The sequence below is a fragment of the Apiospora hydei genome, assembly GCF_038363865.1.
Source record: "Apiospora hydei strain CBS 114990 chromosome Unknown utg000004l_segment0_segment0, whole genome shotgun sequence".
Lineage (NCBI taxonomy): Eukaryota > Fungi > Ascomycota > Sordariomycetes > Amphisphaeriales > Apiosporaceae > Apiospora > Apiospora hydei.
This window is the reverse complement of record NW_027117363.1, coordinates 8,982,386-8,994,928: the sequence shown is the minus strand read 5'-3', so window position 1 is coordinate 8,994,928 and position 12,543 is coordinate 8,982,386. Positions and strand designations below refer to the sequence as shown.

At 54.7% G+C, this 12,543-nt stretch overlaps 6 protein-coding genes across 6 annotated transcripts; 2 read left to right on the top strand and 4 right to left on the bottom strand.

Moving 5' to 3' along the window:
• Positions 1-208: 208 nt before the first annotated feature.
• On the bottom strand, positions 209-959 carry PG997_005289 (uncharacterized protein; the record flags this gene model as incomplete). Its single annotated transcript, XM_066809604.1, has 3 exons — positions 209-586; positions 723-806; positions 891-959. 3 exons carry the CDS (start codon positions 957-959, stop codon positions 209-211), a joined length of 531 nt encoding a protein of 176 aa, XP_066673222.1.
• A 1,340-nt stretch (positions 960-2,299) lies between these two features.
• PG997_005288 (uncharacterized protein) lies at positions 2,300-3,866 on the top strand (the record flags this gene model as incomplete). The annotated part of the gene is made up of 3 exons (XM_066809603.1): positions 2,300-2,751; positions 2,935-2,987; positions 3,160-3,866. The coding sequence occupies 3 exons, from the start codon at positions 2,300-2,302 to the stop codon at positions 3,864-3,866; spliced, it is 1,212 nt and encodes a 403-aa protein (XP_066673221.1).
• Positions 3,867-4,236: 370 nt separating this feature from the next.
• PG997_005287 (uncharacterized protein) lies at positions 4,237-5,082 on the bottom strand (the record flags this gene model as incomplete). Its single annotated transcript, XM_066809602.1, has 1 exon — positions 4,237-5,082. The coding sequence occupies one exon, from the start codon at positions 5,080-5,082 to the stop codon at positions 4,237-4,239; it is 846 nt and encodes a 281-aa protein (XP_066673220.1).
• Positions 5,083-5,898: 816 nt separating this feature from the next.
• PG997_005286 (eukaryotic translation initiation factor 3 subunit 8 protein) lies at positions 5,899-8,580 on the bottom strand (the record flags this gene model as incomplete). The annotated part of the gene is made up of 4 exons (XM_066809601.1): positions 5,899-7,021; positions 7,084-7,688; positions 7,747-8,147; positions 8,223-8,580. The coding sequence occupies 4 exons, from the start codon at positions 8,578-8,580 to the stop codon at positions 5,899-5,901; spliced, it is 2,487 nt and encodes an 828-aa protein (XP_066673219.1).
• A 941-nt stretch (positions 8,581-9,521) lies between these two features.
• On the bottom strand, positions 9,522-10,050 carry PG997_005285 (uncharacterized protein; the record flags this gene model as incomplete). The annotated part of the gene is made up of 3 exons (XM_066809600.1): positions 9,522-9,676; positions 9,784-9,847; positions 9,925-10,050. The coding sequence occupies 3 exons, from the start codon at positions 10,048-10,050 to the stop codon at positions 9,522-9,524; spliced, it is 345 nt and encodes a 114-aa protein (XP_066673218.1).
• Positions 10,051-11,375: 1,325 nt separating this feature from the next.
• Positions 11,376-12,014, top strand: PG997_005284 (uncharacterized protein; the record flags this gene model as incomplete). The annotated part of the gene is made up of 1 exon (XM_066809599.1): positions 11,376-12,014. One exon carries the CDS (start codon positions 11,376-11,378, stop codon positions 12,012-12,014), a length of 639 nt encoding a protein of 212 aa, XP_066673217.1.
• Between the last annotated feature and the right edge of the window lie 529 nt (positions 12,015-12,543).

Sequence of the window (12,543 nt, the reverse complement as noted above, 5' to 3'; positions counted from 1 at the left end):
TTCAACAACAATCATGTACTGAAATAACTCATCATATACTTGGAGATACCCCCTTCAGCAACACATAAGGTTGGGCGTTGTGTACTTTTTCTAATTCCATCTACATTTACAGACATATATATCTCGAGAATAGATTGCAAACGAATAATGATGTGCCTCAAAAGTGTGTGACGCACACGTTCCCTACCTTTACCTGCCCGAAATCAAATCAACACGCATCGTACCCGACAACGACGTTGCCCCAGCCCCCGCTCCCTCCCGGACCGGGCCCGACGTCGAACAGCTGGCCCTGGGTCCAGTCGTGCTTGTGCCGGGAGTAGGAGCAGCGGTCGTAGACGGCCTGGGCGTAGTCGGCGAGGGTGGCGCAGGCCACGGTGCTGGGCTGCGCGTTGTCGTTGCAGAACCAGATGGCGGCGACGTACTCGCAGGCGACCCTTTCGCAGTGGCGCGGGCCGGGGCCCGCGGTGCATTGGGCTGGGTTGCCGGAGGTGTCTTTGAGGGACCGCAGGACTTGGATGGCGTCGTAGGCGTAGTATTTGTGGGCGGCTTGGTAGCCGGGGATGTTGCAGAGGGGGCCGCGGGGGTCCTGGGGTGGAGGGGGAGGAAACGGGGTTAGTTGTAGGTTGTGGGGAGGACGGGTATGGATACATAGCAATGGTGGAGCTGTGTATATAGTACATAAAGGGTGAATAGGGAAGCGGGTGGGGGTTTCAACGACTTACTTGTTCGCGGGACTCAAGGAGCGTGGTGGTGTTCATGGTGGCGTTATTCCCTGGTGCTTTGAGGCCGTTGAGAGGGTGATTGGGCTAGAACATTCGGCAAGGCATTAGCAAGCAAGCAAGCATCGAGGAGGGTTCGTGGGAAGTAAGTTAACGACAATAATAACGTACCGCTGCTGCGCCGATGCTTTCCATAGTAGCCAGGGATGCGGCAATGAGATTTATGAACGGGTTCTTCATGATGTATACATTTATTATCGTCGATCTTCGGGGTCGTTTCTTAAAGTAACTGCCAGGGAGGGTGATCTAAGAGTTCCGATTCTGGGTTTTATAGATGCTTCTTTCTAGGTGACTTAATACCAATGATCAAATATGAATACCGCGTAAGTGACGGCATATCAAAAGCTCTGACATGTTTTCTACCCTCCTCCCAGTCCCTTGATCATTGCTCACAGTTTTTTCTTTTTTTTTCTTTTTAGAAGCGCGTGATAGGTGAAACCGTCACAAACGAAGGAGAAGAGGGACGTGAGGAAAACAACATATGGGCAATATCTAAGTCATGAGCCTACTCGTTTAGTTACTTATACCAAGACTAGTAACAGTGCAAATATTTCATACAGAAGAATATATGCTTTATTATACTTGAGAGTTGATCAACAATCCAGGGCCGGAGTTAATCCACTATGGTCAAGATACCTGGCATCAGCAGTTGAAATAAAGATGCGAGCCTCAGAGACTGGAAAGTCTCGTTTCCGTGCCAACTACACTTGAAGTAGACTGATCATCGTCCTGTCTTCCAATATACTTATATACCATCACTGGACTTGGCATTGGCTTTTAACCTCAGCTGAGGGTGAATGCCAGTTTCTCTCAGGGTGCATGGAACTATCAGCGATCAACTTGGCTCGCTTGGAGAGATCCTTCGGCAGTTGGCTTGTTTGGTGTTGAGGGCATAGATTGGTTCTATCAAGAGCACCAGGAGCCTGGCAGCCATCCCTACCACATGTTGTATCTCCGATTGCTTAGGGCCTTGCACTTCAATCTAATACACACCTCTGATGCACGCGTTCTTACGTATCATTGAATTACACTTTATTTGGTAGGTGGTATGGTATATATTTCATTTGACTTCAACGTGGCTCTGGGTGTATTGATCCAAACTTGAGGGATGTAAGGGCGGTATTGCACAATATGGTGCCATTCGTCCCGGCGGGGGGCCGGCTGGTTCCCGATTGGCCCGATAGCAGCAGTTGAGCTCTATTATTAAGCATGACCCCCCGGCGATCGATAGGATGGGGCCGCGTCTTACTACCCCACGGTTCCTGGAAGTGACGGAGGAGCTGTAACTGATAGGAGAGCTTTCGTCTCATCTTTCACTCGAGCCAAGTCTGTTTTGGCAACTTACTACTGCACATTTATCTATCTATCTACAGTTTACTGCGTTGAGGGGTCGTCAAGGTGCGGTGGCATTCTGGATTGGCTTTTGTTTCGTGACTCGGTCTTCTTCTTCTCAGCGAATAACACAACACACACACATACTCATATGAGCACATATATCCATCCCCCACAACTCACGCAAAATGTATATCCGCGACATTCTCGCCTCCTCCTCCGGCGGAGAAGGGGGCGGAACCACCAGCAATGGTGATGTCACCGTCACCGAGAGCACCACCAACACCAACACCAACACCAACAAGCGCCTCGACGGCCACCAGCTCCTCGTCCTCACCGACGTGTCCCGCTTCCCCGAGCTGCAGCCCGGCTCGGTCTGGCGCCGGCGCGTCGAGCAGGCGCACCCGGGCCTGCGGATCGTCGTGCACGACCAGGACACCTGGCGGGACCGCACGTTTCCCCAGGACCTCGACTGGGCCCACACCACGCTCCTGCTGAGCGGCGCCGTCTTCCCGAGCCCGGACGTGGCGCCCCGGCTCGAGTACATCCAGCTCCAGAGCGCGGGCGCCGACCCGATCAACCAGACGCCCATTTTCAAGGAGACGGAAGTGGCGGTGTGCACTACGAATGGCGTTCACGGGTGAGTTTGTTTGGCTGTTTACTGTTTTTGGCTGTGCTTACCTCTGTTTCTTGTCACACGCAATTGGCTTGGCCACTCAATGGTCTGTCTCACCGGGACCGGGCCGGCCGGGACGGACCGAGTGATGGACGAGTGATACATGTCTCTCTCATGAGCTAAAACCGACTGACATTACACGAACAGACCGCAGATCGCCGAATGGGTCATCGGCACATTCCTCGCCTTGAATCATCAACGTATGTCTGTCTTGCTGGTAGAAGCATCCCCTTATTTCCTTTTCGACTATGAACTCCACAATGGATATCTGATTGCTTTCTCGCAGTACCGTACTTCCTAGACCTGCAGCGCCAGGGTAAATGGCATCAGGGATGGCCCTATAAAGACGGCATGCAAGACGGCGTCAAGCAGCGAGTGTTAGTATTATTATCATTATGGAGTCACCCCTTCCCTTCTTACAGAGACTTACAAGCAAACACAGAGGCATCCTAGGCTACGGCAGCATCGGCCGCCAGGTCGCCCGCATCGCCAAGTCCCTCGCCATGGACGTGGTGGCCTACACCAACCACCCGCGCCCCACGCCCGAGTCGCGGCGCGACAACGGCTACATCGTCCCCGGCACCGGCGACCCGGACGGCGAGTTCCCCTCGGCGTGGTACTCGGGCACCGACGACGCCGACATCGATGCGTTCCTGGGTTCCGGGCTGGACTGGCTCGTGATCGCCGTGCCGCTAACCGAGAGCACGCGGGGCCTGATCTCCGAGGCGCGGCTCAAGCTGCTCTCCTCCGTCAAAGACAGCCAGACTCCTCAAGGACAAGTGGTGGTGAAACCGTTCGTGACCAACATCGCGCGCGGCCCCATCCTCGACACGGACGCCCTGATGAAGGCGCTCGACGCCGGCTGGATCCGCGGCGCCGCCGTCGACGTGACGGACCCGGAGCCGCTGCCCGAGGGCCACCCGCTGTGGAGCAAGAAGAACCTCATCATCACGCCGCACATCAGCGCCATGTCCAACAGCCTCGGCCACCGCATCGCCGACGTGCTCGAGCTGAACCTGCAGCGGTTCAGCGAGGGGAGGAAGCTCGTGAACCAGGTCAGCCGGAAGGAGGGATACTAGGGTTAGGTTGATGGTGGGGAGAAGGCAGAAATATGAGAAGGGGAGGGGCAGATCTAGACGAGAATATATATCACCTAAAGAAGGGTGACTGATTGGACAAAGACTGGTAAACTCTACTACGTATTTGGAGAATGTACGCTTGAAATATGATATCATCTTGAATAATTCTCGTTTATACCTGGACGCCTATTTATATCTCATCCTCTGTGTTTCCCTTGGCGCCTGCCTATATTTCCCACATTGTCTTACTCTAAAATAAGGGTAGTAAAACATGTCTTGAACGACCCAAGTACTGTAGAGGTACATAGTTGCCTCGTAGCATATCGTATTCTGTACATCGCAGTATGTTACTCTCTCTCCCATGCATCATCTACATAGGCAACCTCCTCATCTCCTCCGGCGACCAATACTTGCGCATATTCTCCGCCCCGAGCGTCTTGACCTCCTGATCCAGATGCGTCCACAGCACATCCGCCCACCCCTCCATCTTGGTCTTCAGCACGCGCATCTCCAGGTCCGCCTCGCCGGAGCGGCACTGCATCAAGTACGCCTCGAGCAGCTCCATCCCCTTGTGGATCTCCTTGTGCTGCCGCAGCAGCTCCGCGGCGCCCTTGCCCTTCCCCGTCCCCATCTTGAACTCGGGCATCTTCTTGGCCAAGACGGGGAAGATGTGCGTCTCCTCGATGTCGTGGTGCACGGTCAGGTACTGCAGGAACTGTAGGCCCTCCATGATGAACGACCGCATCGACATGCCCGCCGGCCGCTTCCCGCTCGTCGCGGCGCTCCACAGCAGGTTCCAGCTCTGCCGGAAGTGCGCGTGGAACATGTCCATGTGCTCGGCCATGCGGTTGTACACCCGGAACTCGGCGGCCGAGAGCGGGGGCAGTTTCTGCTCTTCTTTCTCTTCTGTCTTGGTCGTGGTCGCCGCGCAGGTTTCTTCGGGCGCCGTTCCGGCGAGGGTAGGGGACTGCTCGGTCGCACCATTTGCGGCGGCTGCTGAGGAGGAAGACATGGCGCAGGCTTGTTGCCGTTGATGCGATTTCGCGGGGCCGGAGATCGTCGAGGTGGGCGTGGCGGTTGCCGGGCACGTCAATGGGTTCGTCGCTGCCGCGTTGAGCGCCGTGAAAGCGACGGCCGCGTATTGCTGCTGGCGAAAGAGGGGGAGCAGATGTAGTGTCGATGCTACGAGGCGTGGGAGCCGTCGCGATAAGAGCATATGGAGGAGGGAGCAAGGAAGACGAGGAATGCGACAATGAAGGCAAGGAAGTGGAAATCGTCCTGTTCTATTTCTCTAAATAGGGATTTTGTATGATACACATGGGAAGAAGTAGAAAGGGAAAAACTCAACTTTTTCTAACCTACCTCTGCCGCCTTACCTTCTTCAATGCTAGATCCCCGGGTTGGTTGAGGATTTCGGATTTCTGTGTATAAGTCAGCTATTGCAAATCACTGCTCTGAGACCTGGGCCTTTGGTTTAGTGGGGGATAGGTGGCGGACTGGCGGGCATTGTGGGGTACTTACCCAAACCCAAGCGGAGAGAAATGGAAGACTGCCCGCGCGGTTATTATTCAGTCGAGTCAGTCTGCGTCTCTGCCATCTCGAGCGTGTCTCGAGTCTGAAACCACCCAACAGACGTGAATAGTCGTGATTGTTCTAGGAGGGACTACCGTTGGGATTACATATATCATATGAACAAGAGTTGATACATCTGGACGATAAAATTATATTCGACGTTAGTCACCGTCCACCTAGCTATGTTAGGTTCTCAGCATACCGCATCTCATCACACTACATGGTAATAGTCACTCCAGGACTCATGGGGGGAAAAGAAACATGTGTAACGTATATCATGAAACGAGCTGTCAATTCTTTTGGTAGCTCTAGACCATCCATACCAGCCTGGAAAGGGGCCTTTGGCTAACACTGCAGATTCGTTCGCCCGGCCTCACCCCCATGCTTTTTGACTCGAAAAAGGCAAATCCTTAGTGACTCCTGATGCATTACATACAAACGAGAAAACAATGGTCCCATTCTAACCCCGTACCGCCGCACCGAGGGCGCCGCCCGTGAACTGCGTGCCACCCGCCTGTCTAGGGCCCGTGTTACCGCCACCACCGCGGCCGCCGCCTCGGCCTCCACGGCCTCCCCGGTGTCCGCCACGCTGGTTCTGTCCCCTACGATCGAACGCGTTGGCTGTGCCTTGGGTGCGCTGCTCCAGTGTGCGCTCGTTGGTCTCGATGAGGGCAGCCGCCTTGTCGGACAGGGTAAGGGCCAAGCTCTGCAGGCGCGACAGCTCAACACCCTTACGGAAGATGACCGTGGCGGAGACCTGGTCAAGAGCAGCAGCAAGCTCCTCGTGGCTGATCATCTTGCTGATGATGGCCGCAACCTTGCGGTCCTCCAACTCGAACATGGTCGCCAGAGTGGAGACGGACAGCGTGTCGTAGAAGGGGGCGTACGTGAAGAGGTACGTCCGCAGACCCTCCTCTTGGATCTGCTTGGAGAGCATCGTCTTGATACCCTCGGTATCTGGCATCAGATCCCAAATCTTGATGCTGTGGACAAAGTTGATTGACTTCTTCCACTCGCCGGCAGCCAGTGCTCGCGACGCCTGCATGACGTGGTCACGCGTGTTCTCCGGAGGGCCGGTGAAGATTTGACGCTCGTGGTACTCGAGCATACGGCGGTACGTCTTGCTGATCACTCGCTTCTTGATGTCGGGTGATGATCCAGTCTGGGCGAGAAGAGGAATCTCGAGAAGCATGCTGCAGGTGAGGTACACGCACTCCAGCAGCTCCAGGTTGATGTGCATGTGGAAGGGCAGCTGGCGCTGCTTCTCCAGACGCTCCTGCTCAGGCGAAACCTGGCTGTAGCGCTGGATCATGACACCCTGAGCCAACAGCTCCTTCTGGCGACCACTGCCGCAGATCTCCTGCAGGGTGTTCTGGGCATCGTAAACGAGGCCCTTGCGGAACGCGCAAAGACCGACCTGGACGAGTGTGCGGTTGTACAGGATCTGGGTCAGGACGTCGAAGTTGTTGATCGACTCTTGCAAATGAGACATGAGCATCATGTCGCGTGCCTTGTAGTACTCGTCGTGCAGGGCCAAGAAGTAAATCTGGCACAGCATGGCACGGGCACGGATGATGCCCTCACTGTTAGTGAAAAGGTAGTTGCAGAGGACGTTCAGGAGGCTCGTGGCATCAGCATCCGCCACGCGGGGGTTACGGCAGACTCGGCGTCAGCAGGGGCGTTCTTCCAAGCGTTCTCCTCGAGGATCTTGACGACCGTCGCGGGCTTGAAGTAGACATGCTCCAACCGTCTCATAACGATACGGTTGACGCTGTCTTGGGGAATCTGGAGAGTAGAGTCCTTCTGGAGGTGCTCGTAGTACAGCATACCCTTGAAGATGGTGTTGTACAGGTTGCCCTCGTCGCTCAGGCGCTCAATGTACTCCGACGTATGGGGGTCGATGGCTTGCAGGGATCGCGTGAGCTCGTCATCAAGGCGCTCGACGTAGGACACAATGCTGCCGGGAACCTTGAGATACTTCTCGCCCTCGCCAATGGTAGGGGGCTTGTCGTCATCCTCCCACTCCTCAGCGCCTTCAATGACGATGTGGTCCTTGTTCTTCTCGAGAATCTCGAAAAGAGTTTGCAGGTCCTTCTCGGCGGCCTTCCATTGATCCAGAGGCATCGTCGACGTTGTGGAACCGGCACTGAGGTCGAATCGGGCGGACACGAGGGTCAGAAGCACCCGCAGGGACAGGTAGGGGTGTTGGCCACCTCGAGGAGCTTCTCCATGATCTTGATCTGCTCCAGTCTGTCGGTGTTCTTCTTTCCTCGCGACTCCAGGATACCCCGCAAGTGCTTCAGGATACTCTCGGGGTGAACTGGAGGACCTTGCCTCCCTTGCCCACAGCAGCGAAGCCATCATCGTTAGCGGCCTCGGCAGCTGTGGTCTCGTCCAGGTAAAGATCGGTAGGCTTGGACTTCTTAACCTTGGGCTCGGGGACCTCGTCCTCCGACTCCATGAAGGCATCCTCATCCTTGCGGAAGCTGTCGACCTGGTCCTGGTAGTCCTTGGTGATCTTCTTGACCTTCTGCTTGACTGCGTTGAGACCTCGGGCGTTGGTGGCGTTCATCTTCTTGGGGGTGACCTTCTGCTTAGCGATCGTCTCGTTCATGAAGTCCTCGAGCTCCACCAGGGCCTTGATGTAGACCTTGGGGATCTGCTTGCCCTCGCCAATCTTGGGTGCTTGTCGGTTCAACTTGTCGAACTCTGCGCATCCATGTTAGTCAGTCATCAATAGGACTTCAGCGCGGGAGCAGCCTGGCTGGCCGGGTCTGTGCTTACCGCTGGAGATGGAGCCCCAATCGTTGATCTTGCGCCCGTTGTCGATGGCCTTGATGATGGCCTCGAGCTCGCCAAAGCGCTTGTCCTTTGCGCTCTTGACGGTCTTTACCCGCTCCTCGTCGGAGTCTTCGCTATCGGAGGAATCGCCGCGCAAGAAACGGGACGCACCCGTCTTGCCGGCACCCTCATCATCCGAGTCTTCCTCGGACTCGTCCTCATCATCATCATCGTCAGAGTCTTCTTCGGAAGAGTCGTCGGCCTTTCCCTGTGGCTTTTTCTTCCTCCTCCTCGGGTAGAGCTCCTCCTCGTCGGAGCTGCTCTCGCTGGAGCTGTCGCCACCGGCAAAGAATTTCGACATGTTGGCGGTCCTGCCGATTTCTCGAAAAAAAATTAAATCGGGTCGGTAATTGGGGATCGCAGAGGACGTAATGTCAAGAGGTGAGAAAGCCGCGATGGGCAGGATGGGGCAGGTCGTGGTAGGATAATGTCGCTACTCACTACGTTGAAGTGGGTTTTGCCAGGCAAAGTGAAGGCGAGGGGTCAAAAAATTAAATTCTGTGAATTCTAGGTGGTGGGGTTTGCAGGTCGGTGCTTTTTTGGTGCTTTTTGCAGCAAGCAAGTAGCGAGCATTACCCGCCTAAGCAACTTCAAGCTTCAAGGCAGTGACTCAAGCCTGCAGCAACTCGAGACCAACTCTTTTCAAAAAAAGGATGAAAAGAAATACTGGAAAGTCTACATATGTTCATTTCATTCTAGACTTATCTGGGTTCAAATTTCTGAGCAATAATCAGTCCGTGGAGGCAGATGTTTGCGAATGTTGGCTGCAACCAATGTATTCCGGGTACTGAGTGACATGGGAAGCAGGTGCCAGCTGCCAGCTGCTGATGACTCAGCAATGCAGCTGTCAGCCTATCATCGTGGATGGTAGCGGCAGCTTCAAGGGGTTTGTTTATCCTGTGGTATTTGGCTCCTTCAGCAAGACCATGCCCTTTACGCGCGCGCTCTGTCAGGTCAGATATTATCTGGCTAGCGCAATGCATAAGCCAGTACCTACTAAGTGGAAGAGCATCTCTCAAGCATATCCCATAGTTGATGTTACCATGCCTTACCCGTGCCTACTAAGTCTTGAGCGCCCAACACCCAAATTATAGATACCTTGTTGGCATAATCCAAATAAAGAACCGATCCCGTAACTCCATATGCCAGTCCCCAAGCGCAAAATATCATGACAATCGTTCGTGGAGTGGCAAGTCCTTGGCCATTCGTGCATGTGGTAGCAACAGCCGGGGGTTGTATATGTTACTGCTCCAATTCAAGCCAGTCCGGGTGGTCTTTCGGCCGCCAGGGTTTGATGTTCTTGGGATCGGCTGCGCGACTCTTGTTCGCATGTTCCAGCACCTCCTTGCTCTCGTTGCTCTGATAGAGTTTCCGGAAGTCTGTCAGCTCCCTGGAGGCTGTGTGGATAGATTTCGTGAAGGCTACGGCCAGTTCTTCGTCTATAGACAATAATCAAAATCGGTTCTTCATCAGGGCGCGGCTCAATGGGGGCAGAACAACGTACTATTGGCGTTGTGCGTTGATATGGGCTCTAGCATGCGCGGCAGGGAGGTGCGAAGCTCTCGACACTGCGACAGAAACCAAAGTCAGCACGAGAGGTCCAATATTATTGCGCGACGGCTGAGAGCCAGGCAATTTCCCGTACCTTGATGTGCAGCAGCTTGAGCTGCTTCAGTCCTTCTTCGAGCTGTTCCTCGCTCCATTCTCCGTTGGCCGGCCCTTCCTGCTTGACGGACTTGGCCTCGGCCGCTGGATCTGGTTTTGTCGCCATGCCTGCCGTATTTGTCGCAAGAGGCTATTGCATTGATGTTCCAACAAAAAGGGAGAATCAAAGTTGTAGGTAGCTCAGCAATCCAGGACAGACAGAGCGCATGATGTCGTTAAACCGATTGTCTAATCGGCCGTGGAATGGATGGAAGAGCGAGCGACCAATCAAATCTCCCCAGCCACAGAGCGCTCTGATTGTGCATCAGCTGCCGTGCCGTGGCCGTACAAGAGCACGGCACAGCCTGTCCAAGTCAGAACAGGAACCCTCCTTGCCTTCAATTATTTATGGAATGTACAGTTGATTCTTGAATAGTTCCATTTCCATGCCTATCAAATATATGATATTATGCTGGCATCTTATAAGTCTCTGCTTCAACTGTTTCTGCAGGTATGAAAGTGGTGCACCAGTGATTTAACTGCTCCCTGGATGCATTCCACTGGCATCTTCGCCTTGGAGTGTCTTGGCCTGCAATTCCTCCATTGAGCAAATGTTACTTAGGTACAGCCTGTATTTAATGTAGCAATTCAATGTATTTTTGTTTCCTATTTTAATATCTATTTTCAATTGTAGATGCAGGCACATTTACATCTAGTGCAACTGCATCTTCAGCAGATGCTGCCTGTCAGTGACATCAACTGCAGCCTTTCCAGTGGATAGGAGCCCTAATGCAGTGATTGGCCCCGTTTTGTTCAGGGAGCCCAGGGGGTGCAGTTGGGATTAATCGAACGATGGCCCGAGCTTTGTGCACAGTGATACATGGGGCCCGTCCCTGGCTGAATTGCCTGGCCGGCCGAGCCTGTTCAACCCATTTCTCTATTCTTCATCGCTTCTAAGGCACAGTATCAATCTTGACAATCTCAACGGCGCCCACGGTATAGCCCAGAAAACTTGAGGTCCCGCGCGTCTTCCCAGCGTCGCGTATCATTGACAGCACTACGGCCAGGCGACACAAAAAATACCACGATAGCGCCGACCGGGTTTCTGCAACAACAGCCCAAATCAGCAACGACAACCATCACGCTGGACTCGTCGTCCAACGACGGCCTCGTGGCCTCGTTCACCCCATCCTCCTCCTCTCCTCCTCCTCTTCCGCCTCCATCACACCACTCCTCCCCCTTTTCTCTCTCTCCACCCGCCCCTGATCGCCCCCTTAAACCGCCACCATTTCGCTCTCAACTCCCCTCCAGCCGTCACCCGCCGTGCCAGGCGGCGTGTCAGGCCATCCCCTGACCAACGGCACCCCCAGCAACGTCAACGGCGGCGGCAACCCCAATGCCTCGTCCAGCGGCATACAACACACGCCCGTGCCGGTGCCGACGCCGACGCCCATGTCGGCACGCACCGGCGCGCCCATGTCCAACCCCTCCGAGCTGGGCCAGCTCGCCCCGCCCCCCGAGGGCATCTACCGCACCTTCGAGGACCTCCTGACCAACGTCCAGCGCGTCGCCAAGGACCAGGGCTACGGCGTCGTCAAGCTGCGCGCCAGCAACTACCGCGACGGCAAGCCGACGCGCTACGACCTCGTGTGCGATCGCGGCGGCGTCAAGTACAACAGCACCGCCAAGAAGCGGAATCCCTCGACGCGCAAGGTCGACTGCCCCTGGCGTGCCAAGGCGGTCTGCGAAGTCAACCTCAACAACCAGTGGCGGTTCGCCATGCAAGAACACCGACATAACCACGAGGCGAGAGTACCTGCCGCGCCACCCGGACAAGAGAACACGCCGATCGCCCAGAGCATACGCAGCTTAACCAACAAGCTGGATCGCATCGGACACGACCTGAATCAGGGCTTCAACCGGATGGAGCAGCGAATCGATGGCATCGAGAAGCGGTTAGTCGACATGGAGCAACGAATGATCTCGATGGAGGCCCGTATGACGGGTATGGAGACGCGTGGGGGAGAAATGGAGGTTCCGATGGATAACATGGCCATGGAGGGATCCATGCTCGGCACAGCTGTGATGTAGAGCAACACGATCGGCCAGAGGATCGACCCTCGCCTACGAAGCGCCCATCCCCATCCCCATCCCTACCCCGAACCCGGGTCACAACAGAAGGAGGAAACCCGTCGTACCGAAGAAACAACCTATGATCGAAAACAGAAGGACTTCTAGTGGATTGTTTAGGTCAGAAATAACTCTTGGTTGGGAGGTCATCTCAACCTGGCTCGCCCTCTACGCCATGAGCCCAGTGCGAAAACCATAACAGGGGACGAACAGGCGTATGGAAGCGTGTATAAACAACATGTGCTTGCTTTTTTATTTTTCTACTTTTTTCTCTCAAGGCGAAAACTGTCTGGTAAGACAGAGGCAAAGGCAAATGGCATCAAGGCAAAGGAATAGGGACAAGGACAACAATGATATATATTCCGGTTTCTCTCATCAAGCGTGCGCATCATCATCATCATCATCATATCGGAAGGAAACGACGACAACAGGCGGCTGGATTACTAGTGTGTGTTCTCAAAGTCCGCGACACTACTACAGTGTATTTTAT